General features: G+C 44.0%; 2 protein-coding genes across 10 annotated transcripts in view; one reads left to right on the plus strand and one right to left on the minus strand.

Moving 5' to 3' along the window:
- GRIA1 (glutamate ionotropic receptor AMPA type subunit 1) overlaps window positions 1-26,018 on the minus strand; it is an 843,377-nt gene that overhangs the window by 815,883 nt on the left and 1,476 nt on the right. The gene's annotated exons all lie outside the window — the stretch shown is intronic.
- Window positions 1-26,018, plus strand: NMUR2 (neuromedin U receptor 2). The gene is made up of 4 exons (XM_033927677.1): window positions 1-675; window positions 21,108-21,192; window positions 22,706-22,831; window positions 24,625-26,018. The coding sequence occupies exons 1-4, from the start codon at window positions 1-3 to the stop codon at window positions 24,882-24,884; spliced, it is 1,146 nt and encodes a 381-aa protein (XP_033783568.1). The 3' UTR covers window positions 24,885-26,018.

Consider the following 26,018-nt stretch of genomic DNA (forward strand, 5'->3'; position numbering starts at 1 on the left):
ATGGATGTGTCTTTGCTGAAGTATTTGAACAGCACGGAGGAGTACTTAGCCTTTTTATGTGGACCTAAGCGCAGTCACTTGTTTTTGCCCATGACTCTCGTGTATGCTTTGATTTTTATCGTCGGTGTAACAGGCAACCTTTTGGTCTGCCTAGTGATCCTGAAGCACCGCAATATGAAAACCCCGACCAATTATTATCTCTTTAGCTTGGCTATTTCTGACCTGCTGGTGTTGATCTTTGGGATGCCGCTGGAGGTCTATGAAATGTGGAGTAACTACCCTTTCCTCTTTGGGGCCGTGGGGTGCTACTTTAAAACAGCTCTGTTTGAGACTGTATGTTTTGCCTCCATCCTGAGCGTGACGACCGTCAGCGTGGAGAGATACATAGCCATCATTCACCCCTTCAGAGCCAAACTCAAGAGCTCTAGGAAGCGCGTCTTAAAAATCCTAGTGATCCTCTGGACCTTTTCCGTATTATTCTCTGTTCCTAACACTAGCATCCACGGTATCATGTTACAGTATTTCCCCAATGGAACTCTGGTCCCCGACTCAGCTACTTGCACTGTGGTGAAACCCATGTGGATTTACAACTGCATCATCCAGGCCACTTCTTTCCTCTTCTATATGCTGCCTATGGGAGTCATAAGTGTGTTATACTACCTGATGGGACTCAAAGTAAGTCATAACAAAATTCTATGTATTAACATGTTCTTGGTTAACATGTAAAGTCATAATAGTTATTTAAAAAAAACAGCATACCCCTCCTTTACAAACGCCTAGCACGGGTTTTAGCGCCAGCAGGGGCGGCAACTGCTCCAACGCTCATAGGAATTCTATCAGCGTTGGACTAGTTACCGCCACTGCCAGCGCTAAAACCCACATTATGTGTTAGTAAAGGAGGGGGATAGTTATATTACTTTTCAATGCTCTGCTATTTTGGGTCCTGCCTCTTCACATATGAGAACCATTATTTGGATTGCTACATTATATTTTCTCCAATAAAGATTTTGTACCTTGTTCATCACATCTGCAGGTTTTTTCTTTGTTTTCTTCAAAATTATACATATTAACATGTTCTTGGTGAACACGTAAAGTCATAATAGTTATAACAAAAACATAGTTATGTTACTTTTCAATGCACTGCTATTTTTTTAGGGGTCTCCGGATTTTTTTGTGAGGTTTAAAGTTTCGGTTTATAAACTGATGCTTGCAGCCTCTTCATAAATTACTATCTCCCTTCTGCTACCTACCAGGTAGTTCTAAGTGGCATCAGTTAGCACAACGGCTATTTTCTTGTTTGGTTGTATGTTTTGTTTGGGGTTTTTTTTTTTTTAACTCCTGCTGTCACATCTTTCATAAAACAAAGGAAATGCCCCCAGTGCTGTCATGTTCAGAGCAATTAATGCAATATATAATGTCTGAGCAATAACACAAGGAATTGCAAACTGTGGGACTCAGGTGGGAGACCATAAACAGATGTATTTGCTGATTAATAAATATTGTTGAAGCGTATCAGAAGTCAGAATACAGCTGGGGGGAAAAAAATACTGCATCTACTATGCATACTTTATCCCCCTTGTATCCATTTTTGCTTGCTCGTATGTTGGTTGAACTTATGTTTTTGTTTACTGCCTCCCTTGTTATGTCTTTTTAATTTTAATTTTCTTTTAATAATATATTATTCCTGTAAACCGCTTAGACTAACTGTGGTTGTATTTGCAGTACAGTATATCAAATAAATTGAAACTTGAAACTCACTGGCTCACAGTAAAAACTCTACCTGCTTGATAAAAGGAGCCCCGAGTGTTTCTCTGTAGTCATCATTGCACAAATACATTTTCCTAATCTAACATGTCATGTAAGCATGTTTCCCATAACTGTTGCATGCTGCTGAAATGCCATTTGATGTAAAGGAAGACATATTTCAGGTTCATCAAACTTATTTTTTTTTTTTTTAAGTGTTTCACATTCTAACTCATTTTCAGTATTTAATCATCGGCTGCTCTTAATTATTTAACCCCCATCCCCATTTTTACGAAGTTGCGTTAGGTTTTTTTTTTTTTATTGGTAGCCAAGGCAATATTAGCTCCGACGCTCATAGAATGCTGCGCTGGCAATAAAAAAGCCTAACATGGCTTCATAAAAGGAGGGTTAATATCTATATTGAACTGTTGGAAACCTCCCCCCCCCCCAAAAAAAAAAAAAAAAAACCAACAAAAAACAAAACCCACACACAATTTTTCTTTTTCCAATATTCAATTCAGTATGTTTATGTCGATTAAAATCTTTCTATACCGCTCATACAGCCAAAAAAAAAAAAGGATCAAAGCGATTTACAATATAACTTAATCAAATGAAAAAACTCCATTCAAAATAGGAAAGAAAGAAAAAAAGGAAAAATAAAAGAACAAAATTTCTAATACAACGTATCCTATAGCATTCAAATTAACAAATAAAATTAAAAATTGTTAATACAAGTTTAAATATAAATATAAATGCAAACTGTAGTATATACTGTATTATTAGAGCACTAAGACTGTATTTAAGGTACTTACATTCATATATATATATATATATATATATATATATATAACTGTTCATCTAGCTAGAAACTAACCCCGTTTTACTAAGGTGCGCTATGCGTTTCAGCCGCGGTAAATATATGCGAGCGCTAACCACTAACGTGTCCATAGACTAACATGCACGCATTAGCATTTAGCGTGTGGTTAGCGTGTGCTAAAAAGCTTAGCGCACCTTTGTAAAAGGAGCCCTAAACCTATGAGATAACAATGAGGGCTTTGTATTCGGCATCATTTGTGCTTGTCATTTATCAGTGTTTTAGTTTTCACTATCCTTTGTATATACTCGAATATAAGTCAAATCTAAATCTAGGTCAAAACCCCCATTTTCTCCCCAAAAAGGAGGAAAAATGGTTGACTCAAATATAAGTCGGGGGCTTAATATTCAAGTGCCATGCCCTGCCAGGATCTGCACTCAGTGTCCCCTCCGTCACACCCTCCCCTGCAAGGTTCTGCACTCAGCCTCCCCTCCCTGCCAAGTTCTGCACCAAGCCCCCTTCCCTCCCTGCACTCAGTCCCATTCCCTACAAGGCTGTGAACAAAGCCCCCTTCCCTGCCAGGCTCTGAATACTCTCCCCCCTCCCTGCCAGGCTGTGAACACTGTCCCACCTTCCTTCCCTATACCCTCTTCCCTTAATAAGAATCAATCTCATCAGTGATGCCACAATGGCTTGATTGCCCTGTACTCCCCTCTGCCCTCCAACCCAGCCTGCAGATTAACCCTTCCCCTTAACTGAAGGCTCGCAGCTTAACTGAAACCACCTAGTGGTAGGCCGGGACAGGAGGGATCCCTCCCGTCTCCTGCCCTGGCCCACAGTAATACTAATTACCACCCTCCCTCTTTCCCTCCCTCGCTACCTGTTCCCTGGTGGTCCAGCGTGTATCCTGCGCTGAGATCCTTTGTAAAGGTAGCAGCCACTGGCGCACCCGGGCCAGCACACAGGAGCGAGTTTTTGTGCTGTCGGCCGGCCCTACACCGCTCTTTGATAGGCTGCCGCGAGTTCTCACGGGATTCGCAGTTCTTGTGGCAGCCTATCAAGGAGCGGTGCAGGGCCATCCGGCAGCACGAAAAGCTCGCTTCTGCGTGCCGGCCCAGGTGCACCGCTGGCTGCTACCTTTACAAAGGATCTCAGCGCGGGATACATGCTGGACCACCAGGGAACAGGTAGTGAGGGAGGGTAGTAATTAGTATTAGTGTCGGACGGGGCAGGAGACAGGAGGGTTCCCTACTGTCCCAGCCTAAGGTAGGCCTGCAGGAGGGTTTCGGGTGGTCACTGGGGTTTGACCCAAATATAAACTGGGACCCCCATTTTTAGGCCAATTTTTTGGCCCAAATATCCCGGTTTATATTCGAGTATATACGGTACTTATTTGGGTACAGCACAGGAGATGTGGAGTCAAGATGCACATGTAGAAGGATCTTATATACTTACACGTTTCATGAAAAAAAAAAAAAAAAAGTATTTATCTCTGATTAATACAATATTTTCCAATATTTGTACAAGCCCAGTGAATCTGCACTCAACTATCCCCTGCCTAAGATCCAGGGTTGATTAAAAATATATATATATCTAGAGAAACACATTGATTTCAAACTGCAGCATAAAATGAGTTGCAAAAGATTTTGCATGACAGGCTATTGATTTTTACATTTTAAAAACAAAAAAAAAAAATTCAATTTTTTCCAACTTAGATCCTTAACCCTTGTTGATTTGGAAGAAGTGGAAATTGGCTTACTTTCACACACAGGGAAAGTAATATAACAAGACTCCTGGCATGGAAGATACTTGGACATATACAGTACATTGTATCTATTTTACAATGGAAATCTACGGTAATTTATTCCCTCCCCCCTTTACTCAAATTTCCAGTTTTATTAAAATTTGTTAGTGCCTTACAGTAATAAAATCATGAAATGGAATAGTCATTACGATTCAGTTCAAAACAGATAATTACACATTATAGACGGACTTTGGAAATGATGGGCTAATGAGGAAAAATACAATATTAAATAGGAGAGGATGACATAAAAGGTAAGTACATACAGGAGAGGCAAATTACATCTGTGAAAGGAGACAGAATCAGGATATTAAGTTATAGGTCAAAGGCGTCTTTGAACAAAAAGGTCTTTAAATTCGATTTAAATCTATCATGATCTTTGTAAAGGCATCAAATTCCATAATTGGGGGACTGAGATAAAAAAATATTGATGAGTGTTAGAGCAGCGTCAAAGCATTTTAGCGCTCTGGGCTGCAGTACAAACCTCCACCGCGGCTTAGTAAAAGAGGGCCTTAATCTGATCTAATCTTGAGTGATTTTCATCCTCTTACTCCCAAAATGGCTTCAAAGCAGTTTAAAATAAAATGATCAAACCAATGAAATGTTATAGTCATTAAGAATGATTTTACAATATTGACATTTATCCCGTTTCAAATATTTATTAAATAAACAAAAAATGTTGTTAAATGTTTGCGAAAAAAAGGTAGGAATGCGTCTTTTTAATGGCTTAGTAAGAGAAAGAACGCTCGGAACCCCATTTAAAACATAACATACGCATTCACACTCTGCCATGTGCAACTGAAACCTAAACACCATCAATCAATAATCACACAACTCAATTTTGTTGGAATAAATATTTGGCCGCAACTTTTTATCTATTTTAATATTATCTCAAATGACAATACAATCCCGTTAAGTCTTTAAACTTATAATATTCCCTCAAATATGATCCATGGTGACGCCAGACCATGCTTCCCCACCCCCCCAAACATGACCCAAGGTACTGCTATTAAATGTAATTGTCATGGGACAGAATTATAGGCTAATCCATCAAAATTGGTAAGCATTGATGTGCAAATTACAAGTCCATATATGGTGACAATTAATACATAAATAAAGTTTATGGACTTTGATAGCTTAAGTATGAGGTTAGAGCACGCTACTGTTATTGACTATCACAATAATTAATCAATGAATCCTAAGATTAATATCAACATACGTCAGCAAATGATTTTTTTATTTTATAAGTAAAAAAATTACAAAATCACTTAGGAGTCCTTTTACTAAGGCGCACTAACTGATTTAGCTCACGCTAAAGATTAATGCACGTTAAATGCTAAGGTGCCCACAGAATATAATGGGCACCTTAGCATATAGCACATTCTAATCTTTAGCACATGCTAAATCGATTAGCGTGCGCTAAATCGGTTAGCGCGCCTTAGTAAAAGGACCCCATAACTATGGCCCCCTTATATTAAGCCACGGTAAAGGTTTCTACCGTGGCCCGTAGCGCTAAATGCTCCGATGCTTCTTCAACTCTCATAGGAAGTCTATGAGCATCAGAGCAGCATCGGAGCATTTAGCGTTCCGTGCCATAGTAGAAACCTCTACGATGGCTGAGTAAAAGGGGGGTATATGCATTTCAAATCTAAAATCAAAATTAGGATAAAAAAGCGATTTAAAATAAAAAAAATTAAAATGATTTTAAATTGTCATTTCATTTTTTATTAAAAATGAAAGTTATATTGATATTGAGAATCTTATGGGCAGGATAAATGATGGGTGTTAAAGCCCGAATGACCAGTCTAATTGCGGAGTATTCATTAACTTTGGCTCCTCAAGCTGCAGCCGTAGGCTCACATGACTGATATTCTTCCCTTTTCACAGCTCATTATACATTAGGACCTCTATCACTCTCCTAGTAGATGTGGATATCTTTTTGCTTTAGTGCTTTTTGCTCTTCTCATGCAAGGGTTTGGGTAAATTACTGTCACCGCTGCATGCAAATTCAATGAGAAAATCATGAAAACTAGTCAAGTGTGTGGCTATCAAGGAACTCTTTGAGTTGTTCCAAAAATATTCACGTCAACTTGTTGAAGACCAGATACTAGTCTGGGTTCCAGGATAGCCACAAAGCATGTTTATTTATTTGGTCTAGTCTGAGTATTTTGTTTACCCCAAAACCACATAGATGTGACATTCAAATGTCCTTAATGAATACCTCTATACTTGTATAAAGGAACAGTTGCTATACTACTGAGCCCACAAAGGATTTGGTTATCATAGCATCATGAATTCAGGACTTCAATCTGCATTTATATATTCTTATATTTTTCATTGATTAATTAATTAATTTTTAATTTAGATTGTTATATAATATTATATATTAGAAATGTCACATCTTTTCTTCTCCTTTTCTTTTCTATTTTAAGAGCTCTTTTCATAATTTTGATTGAATTATATTGCAAACTGCTTTGATCCTTTTTTGGCTGTATATGCGGTATATAAAGATTTTAATATTTATGGATTGATCCATATTTTGTTCAAAGAAAACATGAGAATAGTGAAAAAAAATTGTTAAAAGGACAGTGTTTATTTTCTGGCCTTAATTCTTCAAAACACCCTTTTTTCAAAATAAAGAATGCAGGGTGGTATATGGAAAGTTTCTCCCCATTAAAAATAAATCAATTTCTTATACTATAATTTTGCAAGCAAATAAAAGAGTTCAATAAATCTGGAATACTTGTCTTCTTTTCACCAGCTTGTTTATAACCTAGTCAGTGAGATTTATAGGCACATGGCCTTCGTTCTTAAAGGAGAAGATAGAACCAGTAAACTGGATAGTTCAGATAGATAGCCCATTATAATGGGTATGAAGCGTGCATTACATTGGCAGCGTCTTTTTTAAAATATTTTGGCAAAACTGTCCGCATCAATAAACTATGGCAGTGTTGTATTTTGCATTCTAATAGGACACGTAGGAAAGCTAAATTGTTATATTCATTATTTCTTCTTGATAAATAGAGATTGGTTTCCCAATACCTAGTCAGTGCAGAAGAATGTGATGTACCGGCAAATTATCAGGCTTAAAAGCAATTATACTGATCAGTAAAGCAAAAGCAATCCCAAATTAGTAACTGATGTTCTAAAAAGTGCAGAATCACTTTGCAAAAGTCAGCTTTGTGTAGGAAAACGTACAAAGGCCCTGATTCTATAAACAGTTCCTAAAACATAGGCGCCTAGGAGCGTGGCGCATAATGCGCATCAATCATGAGTTAGGCGCTGTTTATAGAATCATGCCTAGCAGCACCTAGATTAGACCTGGAGGGGCATTTTCAATAGTGTGTTTAAGTCTAGCTTTAGAAGTCTTGAGAAGTGTGTCCAAACATCGGGTGGAGAAAATGTCCATTTTTGAAACCTCCAGATTAGAGAATGACACAGTGACAAAATTAATCACCGTTCTCATCCCCGTGGATAACCGCGGGAAACCATCTTCATGTCATTCTTTAAGGAAAGAGGGAAGAAACAGAGTATGAATGGCCACAACCACTGACCCGCAAGCTTTGCTCTGAAGAATGCTGGTGTAGAAGGACCGAGGTTGAAACAGACACTACAGAATGACAGTCTCTGGTATCCAGAGCAGATATTGTGATGTCATAATGCCTCATTCCACCAGTGCCTAACAGCCAATCACATCAGTGATGTCACAATGGCTTCATTATCCTTGGCTCACATAAGAATCAGAGTATGAATGGCCACAACCACTGACCCACAAGCTTTGCTTTGAAGAATGCTGGTGTAGAAGGACTGAGGTTGAAATAGACACTAGAAAATGACATGGGTTTATTTCCCGCGGTTATCCGCGGGGACGGGAACGGTGATGAATTTTGTCACTGTGTCATTCTCTACAGCATGGATCTCAAAAGGGGGAATGGCCAGGGGAGAGGATGTTCCTAAAAGCTAGATGCACTTATAAAATGCATATGCCCAATCCATGTAAGTACAATTTAGGCCCTCTAATCAATGCATGCGCCAACCGCTAACACGTCCACAGGATAACATGCACGTGTTAGGGTTTAGCGTGTGTTTAGTGTGCGCTAAAAAGCTTAGCGCACCTTTGTAAAAGAGGGGGTTAGGCAAAGGCATTTATGCTGCGTTTTCATTAACATAAATGGTTATCACAAAATGTTAGTTGCGCAGAGGCAGGTTAAAGAATAGAACTAAGCACAGATTTATTCAGCGCCAATTTTTTAGGCGACATATGGAATTGGGTCTTAAATTTAGATTTTTATGCTTCTAGATTTAAATTTAGTGAAATTTACTCAGCCCTAGTATATTTTCAAAGAGGCCAATTTATAAGCAGAACTCTCAAAATTAGGAACATTAATCCTTTCAATATCGAGCCCTAGTGCCTAATTTCTATAGTTTACAACTACAAGGGGGCATGGAATTGGGAGAGGTATGACAAGCTATTATAGACTACTGTTAGTTTTGCACATAACTGCATTTAGGCACAAGTATTTAGACCAGCCATTGGCGTGGCTTAAATGCTTATGACTACATTAGTCATTAAAAGGACATTTACACTAGTATTCTATAACAATTGTAAGCATAGCATAAGAACAAAAGAATAGCCTTACTGGGTCAGATCAATGGTCCATCAAACCCAGTAGCCCGTTCTCACGGTGGCAAATCCAGGTCATTAGTACCTGGCCAAAACCCAAGGAGTAGCAACATTCCATGCTACTGATCCAGGGCAAGCAGTGGCATCCCCCATGTCTCTCTCACTATGGACTTTTCCTCCAGGAACTTGTCCAAACCTTTCTTAAAACCAGCTGCGCTATCCGCTCTTATCACATCCTCTGGCAACGTGTTCCAGAGCTTAACTATTCTCCAAGTGAAAAAAAATTTCCTCCTATTGGTTTTAAAAGTATATCCCTGTAACTTCATCGAGTGTCCCCTAGTCTTTGTAATTTTTGACGGAGTGAAAAATCGATCCATTTGTACCCATTCTAGTCAACTCAGGATTTTGTAAACTTCAATCATAGCTCCCCTCAGCCGTCTCTTTTCCAAGCTGAAGAGCCCTAACTATTTTAGTCTTTCCTCATATGAGAGGAGTTCCATCCCCTTTACCATCTTGGTCAATCTTCTTTAAACCTTTTCTAGCGCCACTATGGGCTCCTTTTACAAAGGTGCGCTTGCGTTTTTAGCGCGTGCTACCCAAAAAACTACCACCTGCTCAAGCGGAGGCGGTAGCGGCTAGTGCACGCGGCATTTTAATGTGTGCTATTCCGTGCATTAAGGCCCTACCGCACCTTTGTAAAAGGAGCCCTATATCTTTCTTGAGATAAGGAGATCAGAATTGAACACAATAATGCAGATGAGGTCGCCCCCATGGAGCGATACAGGGGCATTATAATATTCAGTCTTGTTAACTCAATTTCTATCCCATCCTCCCAGTAGCTCTGAACAGCTTACAAGCCAACATTCACAGTGGAATACATTTGGATAGTACAATGACTATACAGCACACGTTTAAAACAACAGAGAACAAAGGACAGATTGGAAGGGAGTATTTAAGTGAACCACTTTAGTTAGAAAAGTTGACAATGTAGTATCTTGAACCGATGCTTAGAAGGGCGGTGACTTCCGGTCCGCTTGGGAGGAGGTATTCAGGGGAACTCCTGGGGGTGGGGTGGGAAGAGAGCAGAGAAAAGTTCTAAGGGATAGCAATTAGAGGTGGAATGAAAGGAGGGGTGGAGGAATTGATTGCAGTTGGTTTTAGTTGAAGAGGAGGGTATTCACCGCTTTCCAGAAGGTCATCAATGAGTTCTGTAACCTGTATTTCTTTATTTATACCCTGCTTTTCCCTAAGGCGGGTCACAGAAAAGTACATACACAAACAAAATCACATATAACAAATCAAACATCAATATAATGATATTAATATAAAGCCTCCTAAAATTACGAAGAGCCTCACATAAAAAAACACTATAAATCAAGTCCCTGCAGGAGGGAGTTGGTTCCAGAGTTGTTGGGGGTCACTTTTTACAGCAAATATGCGTACCACCTTCACATTACCACGGTAGTTCAATGTTGTTTCCATCGCCTAAGAATGATTAGATCGCTAGCCAAACTCCTGGAACCTGCATCTTTAAACATTTAAATTGAATCAGATTGGGCAGACTGGATGGACCATTCGGGTCTTTATCTGCCGTCATCTACTATGTTACTATGTTACATTCTAATTCACTCCCTAGTAATATCCTACATAGACTACTGTAACGCTCTGTTTAAGGGCATAACAAAAAAGGAAGTCAGGCGACTACAAATCATACAGAACACTGCCATAAAAATCATATTCAATGCCAAAAAATACGATCATGTATCACCCCTTCTTCAAAAAGCTCACTGGCTCCCTGTCGAGCATAGAATAAATTATAAAATTCTTTTATTGACTTTTAAAACCTGTTCGAGTAACCAACTCTTATTTTAAGACGCTTTTGACACATAACTGCCCTTACTAGGGCTAAATTTTATTTATTTATTTTTTTAAATCCCCTTCCTACCGTACCTTACTTTTTATGTTCAGTTTAACTACTGTAGCTCCTCCCTTTTTCCTCTTGTTCCTGTCCGTTTAAAGTTTGTGTATTATTTGTCTTGTTAACTCATCATGAGGTCCATTTATGTAAGTTTGTGTTGTCTATTCCTCGTTAGTACTTATTTGTACACCGCTTACAAGTTTGATTGTGCGGTATAAAAAAATTTTAATAAAACTTGAAACTTGATGAAGTGGCTGTAGCAGCATTTGTGGGCAGTTTCTGACAGGAGAGACCTTCCTGTGGGGATACGCAGGCGTTTCTCTGCTTCAGAGCAGAGGAGGTGGGTGTGTATAGGGGGTAGCTTGGATCCTATGTAGGCTGGGGTGGTGGCCAGTGTTCCCTCTAAGCGGGCGGGTGTTGTGAGCAAACTTTTTTCACTGTGAGCTAAAAATATCGGGCGCCAGCAAGTTATGAGCCAAATAAATATGTTGCTTTCTACCACAGAACTTCCTTACGTTTGTATGGAATCTATCCCCTTTCAACTTTAGAGAGTGCCCTCTCGTTCTCCCTGCCTTAGCTACTAAGTCTATTCCCTTCAGTACCTTGAATGTTTCTATCATGTCCCCTCTCAATCTCCTCTGCTCAAGGGAGAAGAGGCCCAGTTTCTCTAATCTTTCGCTGTACGGCAACTCCTCCAGCCCCTTAACCATTTTAGTTGCTCTTCTCTGGATCCTTTCGAGTAGTACCGTGTCCTTCTTAAAGTACCAGTGCTGGACGCAGTACTCCAGGTGAGGGCGTACCATGGCCCGGTACAGCAGCATGATAACCTTCTCTGTCTCTTCAGTCCAGCATCTGCCCCTTCCATTCACTGTCTGTCTTTCCCTGCCATCTCTCCTCCTGCCCCCCCCCACCCCCCAATTTGGTCTAGCATCCATCATCTTCCTTCTGTTCCCCTCATGGTCTGGCATCTCTATCCTTCCCTCCCCCCTGTGGTTTTTAGCATATCTCTCTTCTCATTTCCTCCACTCAGATCTGATCATTCTCTGCTCTCTCTTCCCTTTTCTTCTCTGGTCTTCCTTCTCTATTTTCTGCCTCCATCTAAATTAAATTCTTTCTTACTATTTAGTCCCGTTTCCCTCTTTTCACTGTGTCTACACACAGCTTGTCACCCCTTTCCCTCACCCCTCCATTATCTTACTATTTTCTTCCCCCTTTATTTATCTCCTCCTTCCATCCAGTATGTGTTCTTTCCCCACTTCCATTCAGCATCTGCTCTCCCTTCTCAACTGACATCCATCTGCCTTCTGCTCTCTCTCCCTTCTTCTCACTTCCATCATCTGTCCCCTTCTCTCTCTCTCTCATCTCCTCCATTCCATCATCTGCCCCTTCTCTCTCTCTCTCTCTCTCCCCCCCCCAACTTCCATCATCTGCCCCCCTTCCCCTCACCTTTGTGGGTCACTTTCTTTCCCCTGAGGGTGGCTCATGTCACAGGGGAAGCTTTGGCCGAGCAGAACCGCTTGATTGACAGTGGAACTTACTTGATTGATGTCGATGCTGGGGCCCGTTGCCGTTTGAAGGAAAAAAAAAAAGGTGGAAAAAAGGAACCTGTAAAGGCGAGAGGAAGGGAAACCTCCAGGACAGCTGCTTTTTGCCCTCCTTCAGCGGCCCAAGAGTTCAGACCAGCAGCGGCAGCTCTGTATGCTTTTAACTTCGGCACAGAGCTGCCCCTAATCAATAGTTTAGCGCGGTTTCATGAGGCAGCCTCGGGGCCTTTGATAGCCGGCCCGCTTCGATGATGCGATGTGGGCCGGCCTAGCAAAGGCCCCGAGGCTGCCTTATGAAACCGCGCTAAACTATTGATTAGGGGCAGCTCTGTGCCGAAGTTAAAAGCATACACAGCTGCCGCTGCTGGTCTGGAGGTGCGGAGACAAGGCAGGAAGCAAACGCGGTGGAAGGCAGGAGTCCCGGCACAGCGACTGCAACAGGAAGTTGCAAGTCAGCTGACGCCGGCCTTTCGTTGCGGCGGGGACCGAATCCTTCGTGGACCGGCAAGATTTTGTTTGCGGACCGGCGGTTGAAGAACTGTGCTCTACACTGTGTGCGCTGTGACGAGAAACTTGTGCGCTGCGAGGTAATATTTTGTGCGCGTGCGCACGTCAACGCAGCTTAGCGGGAACACTGGTGGTGGCGTAGATTCTTTTATAGCATTGCATTCCATAAAAGATGCCTACATCAGCGCACCTAGCCGATCTAGACGCCTCACTTATTTTTTATAATTGGCTTAATCAGTGCTGATAATTGAAAGCCCCATTATAAAAAAACAATTTAAAATCAATTTAAAAAAATTAATTTGACCCCTAACAACTTTAAAGAGTTAACTCTGGAACCAACTCCTCCCCCCCATCCCCCCGGCAGGGACTTGATTTATAGTGTTACCACTTCAAGGTACAAAAGGGAGAAAGAAAATCCAACGTAGTCTGCAGTACACAACAGCAACCAGAAAACAACGAACAGACTGCAGATAATGTACAAGATGCAGGCGTTGTTTATTAGTAAATGCAGTAACATATACAACCTTATAGCCAACCAAGGGACCCGACATGGTCTGTGTTTCGGATAACACGCCTTCCTCAGGGGTCCATGGTGGGTTAAGGTATAAAGCAAACTGCATAAAAGATAACAAACACACGCTAATCACGATCAAATGGGGTCAAGCAAGTCTTACACAATGGCAAGGTGTCTACTGGCAAGCCGGCATTTGGGTGTGGTTTCACTTAGACATACTCATTTAAGCCAAGAAAACCCTGGCCTAACTGGCAGTGTGCCTAAAGAATTAGGGCCGGAGTCTATAAAGGATGTCTAAAGTAGGCACCATCAGTCACCGATTTAGGCGTCCAAATTAATGAACTAGATGAATAAATTCAATTATGAGATTTAACAAGCTCATAATTGAAAAATGGATGCCTATTCGATTCTCTAAAAAAATGGACATTTAAGGCAGGACACCCAACGCCTAACTGGACGTGCGTATGGGTGGAACAGAGTTAGGCATCCTTGGCGTGATTCACAGCTGAACTTAGACGTCCACAAAGTAGCCCAGTAAAATCCTGGCCTACTTTGCGGATGTCTTAAGTTTTTACTTAGGCATCTTTAGTCACAATTATCTAAAAGGTGTCTAAGCGTGATTGCCACTGAAATGGTGCCTTTTTTTAGGCATCTGACAATTTAGGCAACATTTACAGAATATGGCCCTTACCGTCCACTGGCAGCTAAGAATACTTAAGCATCGCTAGATAAGATTCTATAAATGACATCTAGCGGTTGATTGATAACTATGCCAAATGGTGCCTAGGAGTTAAACTCCATTTATAGAATCAGGGACCTTTGTGCTTAGTGCCCAGAATTTTAATGTCTAATTTTAGGTGACTTTTACAGAATGACTTTAAAAATATAAAATTTATACAGATAACACTGTATTTAGCAATATGTACCTAAATTTGAGCAATTCTGACTATCCTGTAAAAAGTTAAGTCAACAGATTTGTCTGATTAATGTTGTCTATGCTGACTACCAGCTGAACATGGACGTCATAGTCTTTGCAGCTGGATAGCAAGAGAACACATGATGAATGGAATGGCAGATACGAACCATAAGGCTTATCTGTTATGCCCAATCCCTTTCCATTTGCAATTCCACTTAACCTTAGACTTTAACCTCGCTTCTTCAAGGGTAATTCAATAACAGGGCATCTCAATTTAAGCACCAGCAAAGTAACTATTTGAAAAAGTAGGTATCTTTATAACATACTAGTGTAAGGCAGTGTTTCTCAACTCAGTCCTTGAGGCACATCTAGTTCCAATCAGGGTTTCAAGATATCCACAATGAAAATGCATGAGATAGATTTGCATGTGCTGTCTCTTTGGTATGCAAATCTATCTCATGCATATTTATTACTACTACTACTACTACTATTTAGGCAGCGCTGTTCATTTTGACATTTAATAGATAGTCCCTGCTCAGAAGAGCTTACAATCTAACTTGGGCAAGCAGGCATGACATATAGGGTTAGGGATGCAGAACCCAAGATGAGAGGAGTTAAGAGTTGAAAGCAGTCCCAAAGAGGTGGGCTTTAAACTGAACCTTGAACACTGCCAGAGACAGAGCCTGTTGTAGGTACTGGGACAGATTGATCCAAGCATACGGCACAGCAACGTAGAAGGGACAGAGTCCAGAGTTGGTGGAAGATAGAAGGGCCTTACCAGTTGAGTGGAGCTAGTGGGGGGGGGGGAGGGGGGAGGAAACATAGGGGGAGATAAGTGAAGAGAAAGAGAGTGAAGGGCAGCTAAGTGAATATATGTGTAGGTCAGTATGAGGAATCTGAATTGTATTCGGAAACAGATGGGAAGCCAATGAAGTGACTTTAAGAAAGGGGTAACGTGAGTATAGCAGCTCTCAGGAATATGAATCATGCAGCCAAATTCTGGATAGATTGGAAGGGAGTGAGATGGTCCGAGAGTGGCCTAAGGGATCTGGCCAATCAGAATCTTAGGCCCACTCCCAGTATATCCCAGAATGCACTGCGAATGGGGCCTAAGATTCCAGTTGGCTCAGGTGAACCGGGAAGGGGCAGGACCACCATTCATGAGAAGGCAGGCCAGCCGGCTGGAGGCAGGATGCTTGCTTCCTGCCAGCCAACATTTTAAGGTAGGGGGGCTCCTGGGGGCCTGGAGAGTCCGAGGGAGGCTGAAGGGGTCCGGGGGTGGGGTCTGGCAGGGGATATGCCCACGATGTTCTGGGGGGGGATGCCGGAAGGAGGGTCTGGGCATCCTTCCTGCCAGTGATGTATGGGGGGGGGGTGGGGGGTTCCAGCAGGAGGGACTGGGCATCCCTCCTGCTGATATTCTTCATGGTGGGGGGGGGGGGGAGGACAGGTTGCTGGTAAACTTATTGTGACAGGGAGATCCCTTGCCTCGAAATCTCAGCGGCTACCCAATTCTCTAACCCAGGGGTATCCAATGTCGGTCCTCGAGGGCTGCAATCCAGTCGGGTTTTCAGGATTTCCCCAATGAATATGCATGAGATCTATTAGCATACAATGAAAGCAGTGCATGCAAATAGACCTCATGTACCGTATTTTCACGCAAATAACACGCACCCGTATAAAACGCGCACACGAATATAGCGCGCAGAAATCACGATGATTTGCACAAAAACTTTGATATACCGCGCTCACGGGTATACCGCGCATGCTGCCCGACGCTCCTTTCGCCCGCCCTGACTTTCCGTGCGCTGTCCCGACTCTCCGTTCACCCCCCCTGACTTCCGTGCACTGTCCCCCCTTGAAGGTCTGTCCCCATCCTGAAAGCCTGATGCCCCCCCCCCGACGTCCGATACATCCCTCCCCCCCCCCGAAGGACCGCCGACTCCCCAACAATATCGGGCCAGGAGGGAGCCCAAATCCTCCTGGCCACGGCGACCCCCTAACCCCACCCCGCACTACATTACGGGCAGGAGGGATCCCAGGCCCTCCTGCCCTCGACGCAAACCCCCCCCCCCCCCAAGAACCTCCGACCGCCCCCCAGCCGACCCGCGATCACCCTGGCGACCCCCACGACCCCCCCACCCCCCTTCCCCGTACCTTTGGTAGTTGGGCCAGAAGGGAGCCCAAACCCTCCTGGCCACGGCGACCCCCTAACCCCACCCCGCACTACATTACGGGCAGGAGGGATCCCAGGCCCTCCTGCCCTCGACGCAAACCCCCCTCCCCCCCAAGAACCTCCGACCGCCCCCCAGCCGACCCGCGATCCCCCTGGCGACCCCCACGACCCCCCCACCCCCCTTCCCCGTACCTTTAGTAGTTGGCCGGACAGACGGGAGCCAAACCCGCCTGTCCGGCAGGCAGCCAACGAAGGAATGAGGCCGGATTGGCCCATCCATCCTAAAGCTCCGCCTACTGGTGGGGCCTAAGGCGCGTGGGCCAATCAGAATAGGCCCTGGAGCCTTAGGTCCCACCTGGGGGCGCGGCCTGAGGCACATGGTCGGGTTGGGCCCATGTGCCTCAGGCCGCGCCCCCAGGTGGGACCTAAGGCTCCAGAGCCTATTCTGATTGGCCCACGCGCCTTAGGCCCCACCAGTAGGCGGAGCTTTAGGATGGATGGGCCAATCCGGCCTCATTCCTTCGTTGGCTGCCTGCCGGACAGGCGGGTTTGGCTCCCGTCTGTCCGGCCAACTACTAAAGGTACGGGGAAGGGGGGTGGGGGGGTCGTGGGGGTCGCCAGGGGGATCGCGGGTCGGCTGGGGGGCGGTCGGAGGTTCTTGGGGGGGAGGGGGGTTTGCGTCGAGGGCAGGAGGGCCTGGGATCCCTCCTGCCCGTAATGTAGTGCGGGGTGGGGTTAGGGGGTCGCCGTGGCCAGGAGGGTTTGGGCTCCCTTCTGGCCCAACTACCAAAGGTACGGGGAAGGGGGGTGGGGGGGTCGTGGGGGTCGCCAGGGGGATCGCGGGTCGGCTGGGGGGCGGTCGGAGGTTCTTGGGGGGGAGGGGGGTTTGCGTCGAGGGCAGGAGGGCCTGGGATCCCTCCTGCCCGTAATGTAGTGCGGGGTGGGGTTAGGGGGTCGCCGTGGCCAGGAGGGTTTGGGCTCCCTTCTGGCCCGATATTGTCGGGAAGTCGGCGGTCGTTCGGGGTGGGGGTGCGAGTGGTCCTGCCGGGGGGGGGGGGGATGTATCGGACGTCGGGGAGTCGGCCGGGCAAGAGGGCTTGGGCTCCCTCTTGCTCCGATCGTGGATGCGGGTGTGGGTGGGAGCGCGTGCGAGCGGTCGTTCGGGGTGGGGGTGCGAGTGGTCCTGCCGAGGGGGGGGGATGTATCGGACGTCGGGGAGTCGGCCGGGCAAGAGGGCTTGGGCTCCCTCTTGCTCCGATCGTGGATGCGGGTGCGGGTGGGAGCGCGTGCGAGCGGTCGTTCGGGGTGGGGGTGCGAGCGGTCCTGCTGGGGGGGTGAATCGGGCGTCGGGCGGGGTGGGAACTATGTTTTAAAACTTTGGTATACCGCGCTCACGCATATAACGCGCGAGGGGTATGCGCGGTAGGTAAAAACGCGTATAACGCGCGCGTTATATGCGTGAAAATACGGTATATTCATTGGGGAAATCCTGAAAATCCGACTGGACTGCGGCCCTCGAGGACCGACATTGGACACCCCTGCTCTAACCAGCGCCTGTGAAATTGGCGCCGGTTAAAGAATCGGGATATTAGGCGGGCTTAGGCGTCTGTCCATAAGGACAGACGCGATTCTCTATAGTAGGGGTAGGGAACACTGGTCCTCGAGAGCTGTATTCCAGTCGGGTTTTCAGGATTTCTTCAATGAATATGCATGAGATCTATTTGCATATTTAAAAAACCTGACTGGAATACGGCTCTCGAGGGCCAGAATTCCCTACCCCTGCTCTATAGGATACCAGTGTGCGATTATCAAAAGCTGCTTAGGCGGCTTATGAGAATGGGCATCCTATACAGAATCCGGCTCGTATTGTCCAAGAAGGGAGTTAAGATCTGAAACAGGATATGAGATTGTCATTGATGAAAAGATAGAAATGTGATACATACCAGGGTCGGGAATTCTATGTTTTCAATAGTAGAGATGACATTTTGGAACTCATTGGCAGGTCAGTTACGATTATGTAAACCCAGAAATACTTTTAAGAAACTCTTGAAGACACAGATATTTGTCAATGTATTTACGTGAACAAAAATACAGTAAGCATTTTTGTGATACTTTTAAAAACTCTTGAAGATTTAGTTATAGAACAATGCATTTATGTGAATAAAATGAGCAAGTTCGTAGTGGAGTATGTAGGAAAGTCTATAAGTATATGTTATATTATTATTTATTTTTGTATTTTGTATAAATTTTTTAAATAAATAAATTCTAACCAGGTTTAAAAGATTTTACTTTATAATATAAGAAAAAAGAAAACTGATCATCCAATTTAGTTAATTAAACAATTCTGAGTTTAATCTAGCAGCTGAGGAAAATAAAAAAAAATACACACACTTATTTAGTTTTCCATCCCTTTCTCCCTAAAGAGCTCCGAACAGGTGATAGGTTAACAAACATAATATACAGTTAATGGGTTGCAATCTGCCATAACTACAGTACAAGTTTTTTCAATACAAGTTTTTATCCTAACTCGACACATACTAGGGATCTAATACCAATATACATAACTAGTCTTTAAGCCCGTTACATTAACGGGTGCTAGAGATGTTTGTCTTTCTTTTTTTCTTTGTCTCTCTCTCTTTGGACGCTGTCTGTCTGTAATTCGTTCTGTCTGTGTCTCTCCCTGGCCCCCTGCCTACCTGTATTTCTCTGTTGCGCCATGCCTGCCTGTATCTCCGTGGCCCCCTTCTGTGTCCCCCCCTTCCCAGAGTAAAGCACGATTGTTTTGTGCCCCCTAGCAGCCCCCTTTCCCTCTCCCCTTGTTGTGCCATGCCTGCGTGCTCCGTGGCCCCCTTCTGTTCCCCCCCTGATGATCGCTGTCTGCCCCCAGCACACCCCTCCCCCCAAAGCATCCCCCTTTCCCTCTCCCCTGGTCCCCTGTTCTACCATGCCTGTGTGCTCCGTGGCCCCCTTCCACTCAAAGCAGCCCCCTTTCCCTCTCCCCTGGTCCTCTGTTCTTCCATGCCTGCATGCTCTGTGGCCCCCTTCCCCCCAAAGCAGCCCCCTTTCCCTCTCCCCTGGTCCCCTGTTCTACCATGCCTGCGTGCTCCATGGCCCCCTTCCCCCCAAAGCAGCCCCCTTTCCCTCTCCTCCTGGTCCCCTGTTGTGCAATGCCTGCCTACTCCTTGGCCCCCTTCCATTTCCACCCTCCCTCTCATTCTTACCCTCCCCCCTTGCCTCCAACTGGAGCTGGTCCTCTCGGTGCAGATCGTCATGCAGCAGGCCCAGCGTCCTGCACCGGTACTGCTCGCCTCGGGAAGGTGGAGAGCGGTCTGCAAGGTTCGCTACAGCGGCTGGCGAACCTCAGCAGGCCGCTTTGAAGAGGAGCAGCAGCGGGAGGGAGGAGTCGCTGGCACACGCGCCTCTAGCTAGTGCAGGCGCCGTGAGCACTAGCACAGAAGCACACCTCACGCCACAAGGACTCACGATCTTTCAACAGCGCATGCGCACTCTAGGGTTTTATTATTATAGATATACTGTGTAATCACTTATAAAGCACTCATATCTGATTGTCATTCCCTCTACTCTCTCATATAGTCCCCTACCCTATTTACATCATCATTCTACTTCTACTAATTATTTCTATAGCGCTAAGACATATGCAGCACTGAATATCAAAAGAGCTTAAAATCTAGTGTAGACAGTTATACTGGACAAGAAGGTGCATCTATATCCAGTGCTCAGGTGAGGGAACCATATGCAGCTGCATTATGATGTCATCAAGAATTCTGGGTATGACCCAGATGCATTGTGATGTCACTGAATGTTCAGCTTCTACAACTACTACTACTAATTTCTATAGTGCTACAGGACATACGCAGCGCTATAGATCAAAACATAGAAGAAACAGTCAAAAGAGCTTACAATCTTGTCGAGACAGATAAATTGGACAAGAAGGTGAATCAATACTCAGTGCTCAGGTGGAGGAATTACAGAGGGTATGATAAGACAGATACTGGTGCTTAGAAAGTGGGTTGGAGTTTGGAATTTAAATCAGCCTCTTAGAAGTGGACTTTGAGTCTGGATCTGAATACTGCTAGAGACGGAACCTGACATCTTTGTAATTACCTTTTTAATTCCCTACCTGAGCAGCGTGTATAGATTCACCCTTCTGTCCTGTGGCGCAGTAGTTAGAGCTATAACCTCAACACCCTGAGGTTGTGGGATCAAACCCCGCACTGCTCCTTGTGATCCTGGGCAAGTCAAACTTAATCCTCCTTTGCCCCAGGTACATTAGATCGACTGTGAGGCCACTGGGACAGATAGAGAAAATGCTTGAAGTACCTGTATGTAAACTGCTTTGAGTGTGGTTGTAAACTACAAAAAAAGGCAGTATACAAAATCCCTATCCCCCCCTATAATTACATTGTAAGCTCTTTGGAGCAGGAACTGTTTCTTGCATGTGTAACGTACAGTGCTGTATGCCCCTGGTAGCACTATAGAAATAATAAATAGTAGAAGTAGTAATAATTGTCTCCTCTTTCCTTTTTCAGCTTCGTCAAGACAAGTCTTTAGAAACAGATGAAATGTCTATGAATATCCAACGGCCATCCAGGAAATCTGTCACCAAGATGTTGTGTAAAGTACCAAGAACTTATTCGTATGAGAGACATGAGAGTAAAGAAAGAGAGCCAGTACAGTACTCCTCAGATATTCGCAGAGGTTCCATTCTAGGAACCCCCCTCCGAATATTGAAAAATGGCAGATACTGGTTTTTGTCTGGGGAGGCAGGAGAGGGCAGCTGGAGCGCCAGCAAGTGAAGGAAATCACTCGCAGTAAGCTCTGACCACCTCTTCCTGTACTAAAGTCGGGCCTCACCAATCAGGAGCTGCTTTGACACACAGCTCCTGATTGGTGAGGCCCGACTTTAGTACAGGAAGAAGCAGTCGGAACATACCGCGAGTGATTTCCTTCACTCACCGATGCTCCAGCTGCCCTCTCCTGCTTCCCCTTCGCGGTCGGAAAATACCGCAAATGACTGACATGCTAACATTTAGCACATGGCCACGTTAAGGGTCAATGTAGTGGCTTTACACAGAAGGGATAACTTTTGCATGGATTATTCGCACATACATGCCAAATATATGCATGTAAACTATTTTTTATAAGATTACGCCCTGTGTTCAAGCACGTCCTATGCCAGGGGTGGACAACCACAGTCCTCGAGGACCACAAACCAGTTGGATATTCAAGATGTCCATGATTAATATTCATGATATCTATCTATATACAATGGAATCAAAATATGCAAATCAATCTCATACATATTCAGGGTGGACATCTTGAAAACCTGACTAGGTGATGGCCCACAAGGTCTATGCAATAAAGGGGTCAATTCTATAAATGGGTGTCTCTTTTTAGGCAACCTGTTGTACGGTGTTGTAAAACCTGTTGCAAGCCACGGAAGCCATAAGAACATAGAACCCAATTTACAGGGAAAACATCTTTAAATTTCAAAATTTGGGACAAACAGACTTTCCCACCAAAATTTGAAATTGTGACCAACAGACTCTCCTGCCAAAATTCTAATTCATCACCAATGGACTACTTTCCTGCCTCAATCACCTCAAGCCCCAGGCCAATCAGGTTTCAGGACTTACTATATATAAAGACAAATTGCAGACCTCACAGCACACCCTGAAGAAAGTCACAGCATGATGGCTGGAACTTCAAGTGGGTGGATCATGGGCATTCCTAAAACCTATGCACACTGTTATAGAATGCGCCCGGTGTACATACAAGTTAGGCGCAGATATCTAGGCCTGGTTTTCCTTGGCCTAAATGAGAACATAAGAACAGCCTTACTGGGACCAAAAGTCCATCAAACCTAGTAACCCGTTCTCACTGTGGCCAACCCAGGACACTAGTACCTGTACAAAACCAAAATGGGTGCAGCTAAAACTTATGCTATGCCATACACTGTTTAGAGGATACGGCCCAAAGAGTCTTATACAAAGTCATATAAGATCTAGTGCTTGTTTCTACTCAACGTTTTGTTAACTGATAGCTTCAAAACTACTCTAAACTATTTAAATGGAATAAAAAATCAGGCACCTATGACATGGCATGCTCTGTGCCTTTCTTTTCCCAGTTGTCTTAGTTATGGTGTTTGCCGTCTGCTGGGCACCTTTCCACATTGATCGACTCTTCTTCAGCTTTGTGCTAGACTGGACTGAGCCACTTGCCAATGTATTTAACACAATCCATGTCGTTTCAGGTGAGTTACTAATTATCAAGTATAATTTCCACATGAATAACACCAATGCACGAGTTTACGACGGCATTCTTCCTTGAAGCGATTCCCACCCTATTGTGATTTCCCTTTTCCCTTACTTTTTATTTTATCATCTCGACGTAATATTTCCCATTCCTCCTTTTTCTCTTGGTTTTGTGTCAGTCTCATTCAGTCCGTCTATCTCCCTTTATTTTTATTTGTTTTTATTTTTTATATTACTAATTTTATTGTAAACCATTTAGATTTCTAAGATAGACGGTATATCAAATATCTAATAAATTTGAAACTTAAACATGAGCATTCATCAGCACACATTTACCCCCACACCTTTTACTAAGTCACGATAGAGGCTTCTACCATAGCCTGAAGCATTATGGCCTGGATTCTTTATAGGCATAGGGTACCCGGTCTCAGAAGCCGCCTAAGCAGCTTTTGAGAATCGCACACTTGCAGCCTATACAGAATCGCCCTAAGCTGCCTAACCTCCATGACTCTCTAACTGGCGCCCATATTACAGATGCCGGTTAGAGAATTACGTTGCTGCTGAGCTGATTGTGGCAAGGGAATCTCCCTACCACGATCAGTTTAGCAGCCACAGCAACCCATCCCCCTCTTATGAAGACAACTAGCAGAAGGGATGCCCAATCTCTTCTGCCAGACCCCTCCCCCCCACCCCCCCTGCAAACATCATCGGCAGGAGGGATGCCCAGTCCCTCCTGCTGGAGCCCCCACCCTGAAAAGTAGCCCACCTGGGACCCCCCCCCAAGCCCACGCCTACACGGACCCCCCCCCAAGCCCACCCGGAACCCCGCTAACTTATTGAGATGGTCAGCCAAAAGCATCCTTTCTGTATCCAGCTGGTTGGCCCGCCTTCACTAGAATGGCGGGTCTGCCCCCTCCCAGTGCATCATGGCCCAGGCACTTAAGGCCCCTCCCGTAGGAGGGGTCTTAGGCACCTAGGCCAACTGGAATCTTACACAATGCATTCTGGGATGCACTGGGAGTGGCCTAAGATTCCGTTTGGCCAGATCCCTTAGGCCACTCCCATGGGGGGTCCCCATGCCCGTCACTCATCAGATAACCTACAAAATTTCCTGCTTACATTTAAAATAAGGTCAGAACACATTGACCATCTGCTAATACCATATTCTCCTTCCAGATCATTTTGTTTGGCCGAACAAAATCTCCTCTCAGTCCCATCGATTTGCCATATATTCTATGGCACCTCCCGGAAAACAATCTTCTCTATTACCGCTCCAAACTTATATGGAATGCCCTTCCCCATTACCTTACAAAGGAAAACAACTTGAGTGACTTTAAATTCAATCTTAAAGCTTTGCTATATAAAAATGCTTTCAATACATAATTCCTCCTATCAAACTTTTCTCCCTTCAGCAGAGATAGCCTCTCATCCTTTTGTTTCACCCCCTTTCTTTTTTTTTTTTACTATTAGAAATCCAATGTAACAGTATCTCCTCCCTCCTTCTTGTACCGAGTGTCTGTCCAATTGTCTATAATATCGATGTCCTTCAACAATTATGGGGTCCTTTTAAGATGCGCTAGGCGAATTAGCGCGCGCTATATGCTAAGGCGTCCATTATAGCCTATGGGCATCTTACTATTTAGGGCACGCTAAATCCGCTAGCGCATCTTAATAAAAGGACCCCTATGTTTTGCTTTTAATTTTATATGTTCACCACCTAGATTGGTAGATAGGTGCTATATCAAAATAAAAATAAACTTGGTTATTTGTCTTGTGTCCTTTCTCTCTGTAGGTGTTTTCTTCTATTTAAGCTCCGCTGTGAATCCTCTTATTTATAACCTGCTCTCCAGGCGCTTCAGGTCAGCATTCCTAAATGTTATGCCGCTTCACTGCAAAAGTTGGAACATCAAGCACCCTGCAGATGGAGTCCCGCCTCAGAGGAGTAGATATATACTTGGACACCGCAGTCTGGTGGACTCGGCAGAAGATGTCAGTCCTCCCTGTACACATCGAACTTCTGTTTGCAGTTCTCATCTTTCCACAGTTCTATGAACTATAGAGATCATCCATTGGGTGAAAAACCAACCAAATTGCTTAACTCTAAAATAGATGCACATGGAATAGTTTTCAAAAGAACTTAAGCTAAAAATTCACAGCAACCAATACTTAACTTTGGACCTTATAGTTTATAATTTATTGATTTATATCCTGCCTTTCCCAAGGCGGATAACAACAAGGTACAAAACAAAATCGACACCATACATAACAGTATCAACCATTGTAAAACAACACAAAAAAATCACGCCACATAAAGTCACAAACAGGCTACCAGTGCCTTTCCTAAGTACATATTAATTCAGGTCCTGTATTTCATCCTGCAAAAAAGATGTTTTTTTCCAACATTTTCTTGAAGCCACTCAAATTTGTTTGCTGTCATATGTATCCTGGGAGCTTATTCCACTCTTGGGGATCCACACAGGAAAACATACTGACTCTAGACACAGTCAACCGTAATTGTTTCACTGTTGGTATATGTAAGTCAGCGTTGAGTCACAGATATACACAATATACGCTGTGGTCCATATGGCAGAATGCTATCCATCAAATACCTCAGCGCCTGATTATGAATGCAGAGGTACACCGTAACTAGTAATTTGTAAAGAACTTGATATTCCCATTTCAACCAATATAAAGATAGGCGGCATTCGGTCACATGATCACACTTTCGCAATCCAAACAAAGTTCGAACAATCAGATTCTGAGCAACCTGCAGCACACACAGTGCTGATGCAGGTATACCCAGAAACACTAGCCTATAGGTTGAGATACAGCCAAAGGTTAAACATTTTCATTTGGGTGAGATTTGGAGCATGCTGGAGCAGAGGAAAAAGTTATATGGAGGGCAATGAAATTCAGCCAATGTCTGTACAGTATAAGTTATGCATTCAAATCTGAGCACATGAACAGCAAATACAGCCTTAAATAGATAAGAAATCTATTCAAATTTATATATGAATTTTCAGCTGCCCCACTTGTAATGGCTAACACTGCTGAAAATTGATAAAGTTTTAGAGGGATTTCTAATCTACTTAGTTAACCAGTCTGTGGACCACTGAACGCTGCCCTCATGCAATCTGAAACTGTTATAAATGTATATCCAAGATCTGATTTATAAATGTATCATAA

This window comes from Geotrypetes seraphini, chromosome 18 (genome assembly GCF_902459505.1).
Source record: "Geotrypetes seraphini chromosome 18, aGeoSer1.1, whole genome shotgun sequence".
Classification (NCBI taxonomy): Eukaryota; Metazoa; Chordata; class Amphibia; order Gymnophiona; family Dermophiidae; genus Geotrypetes; species Geotrypetes seraphini.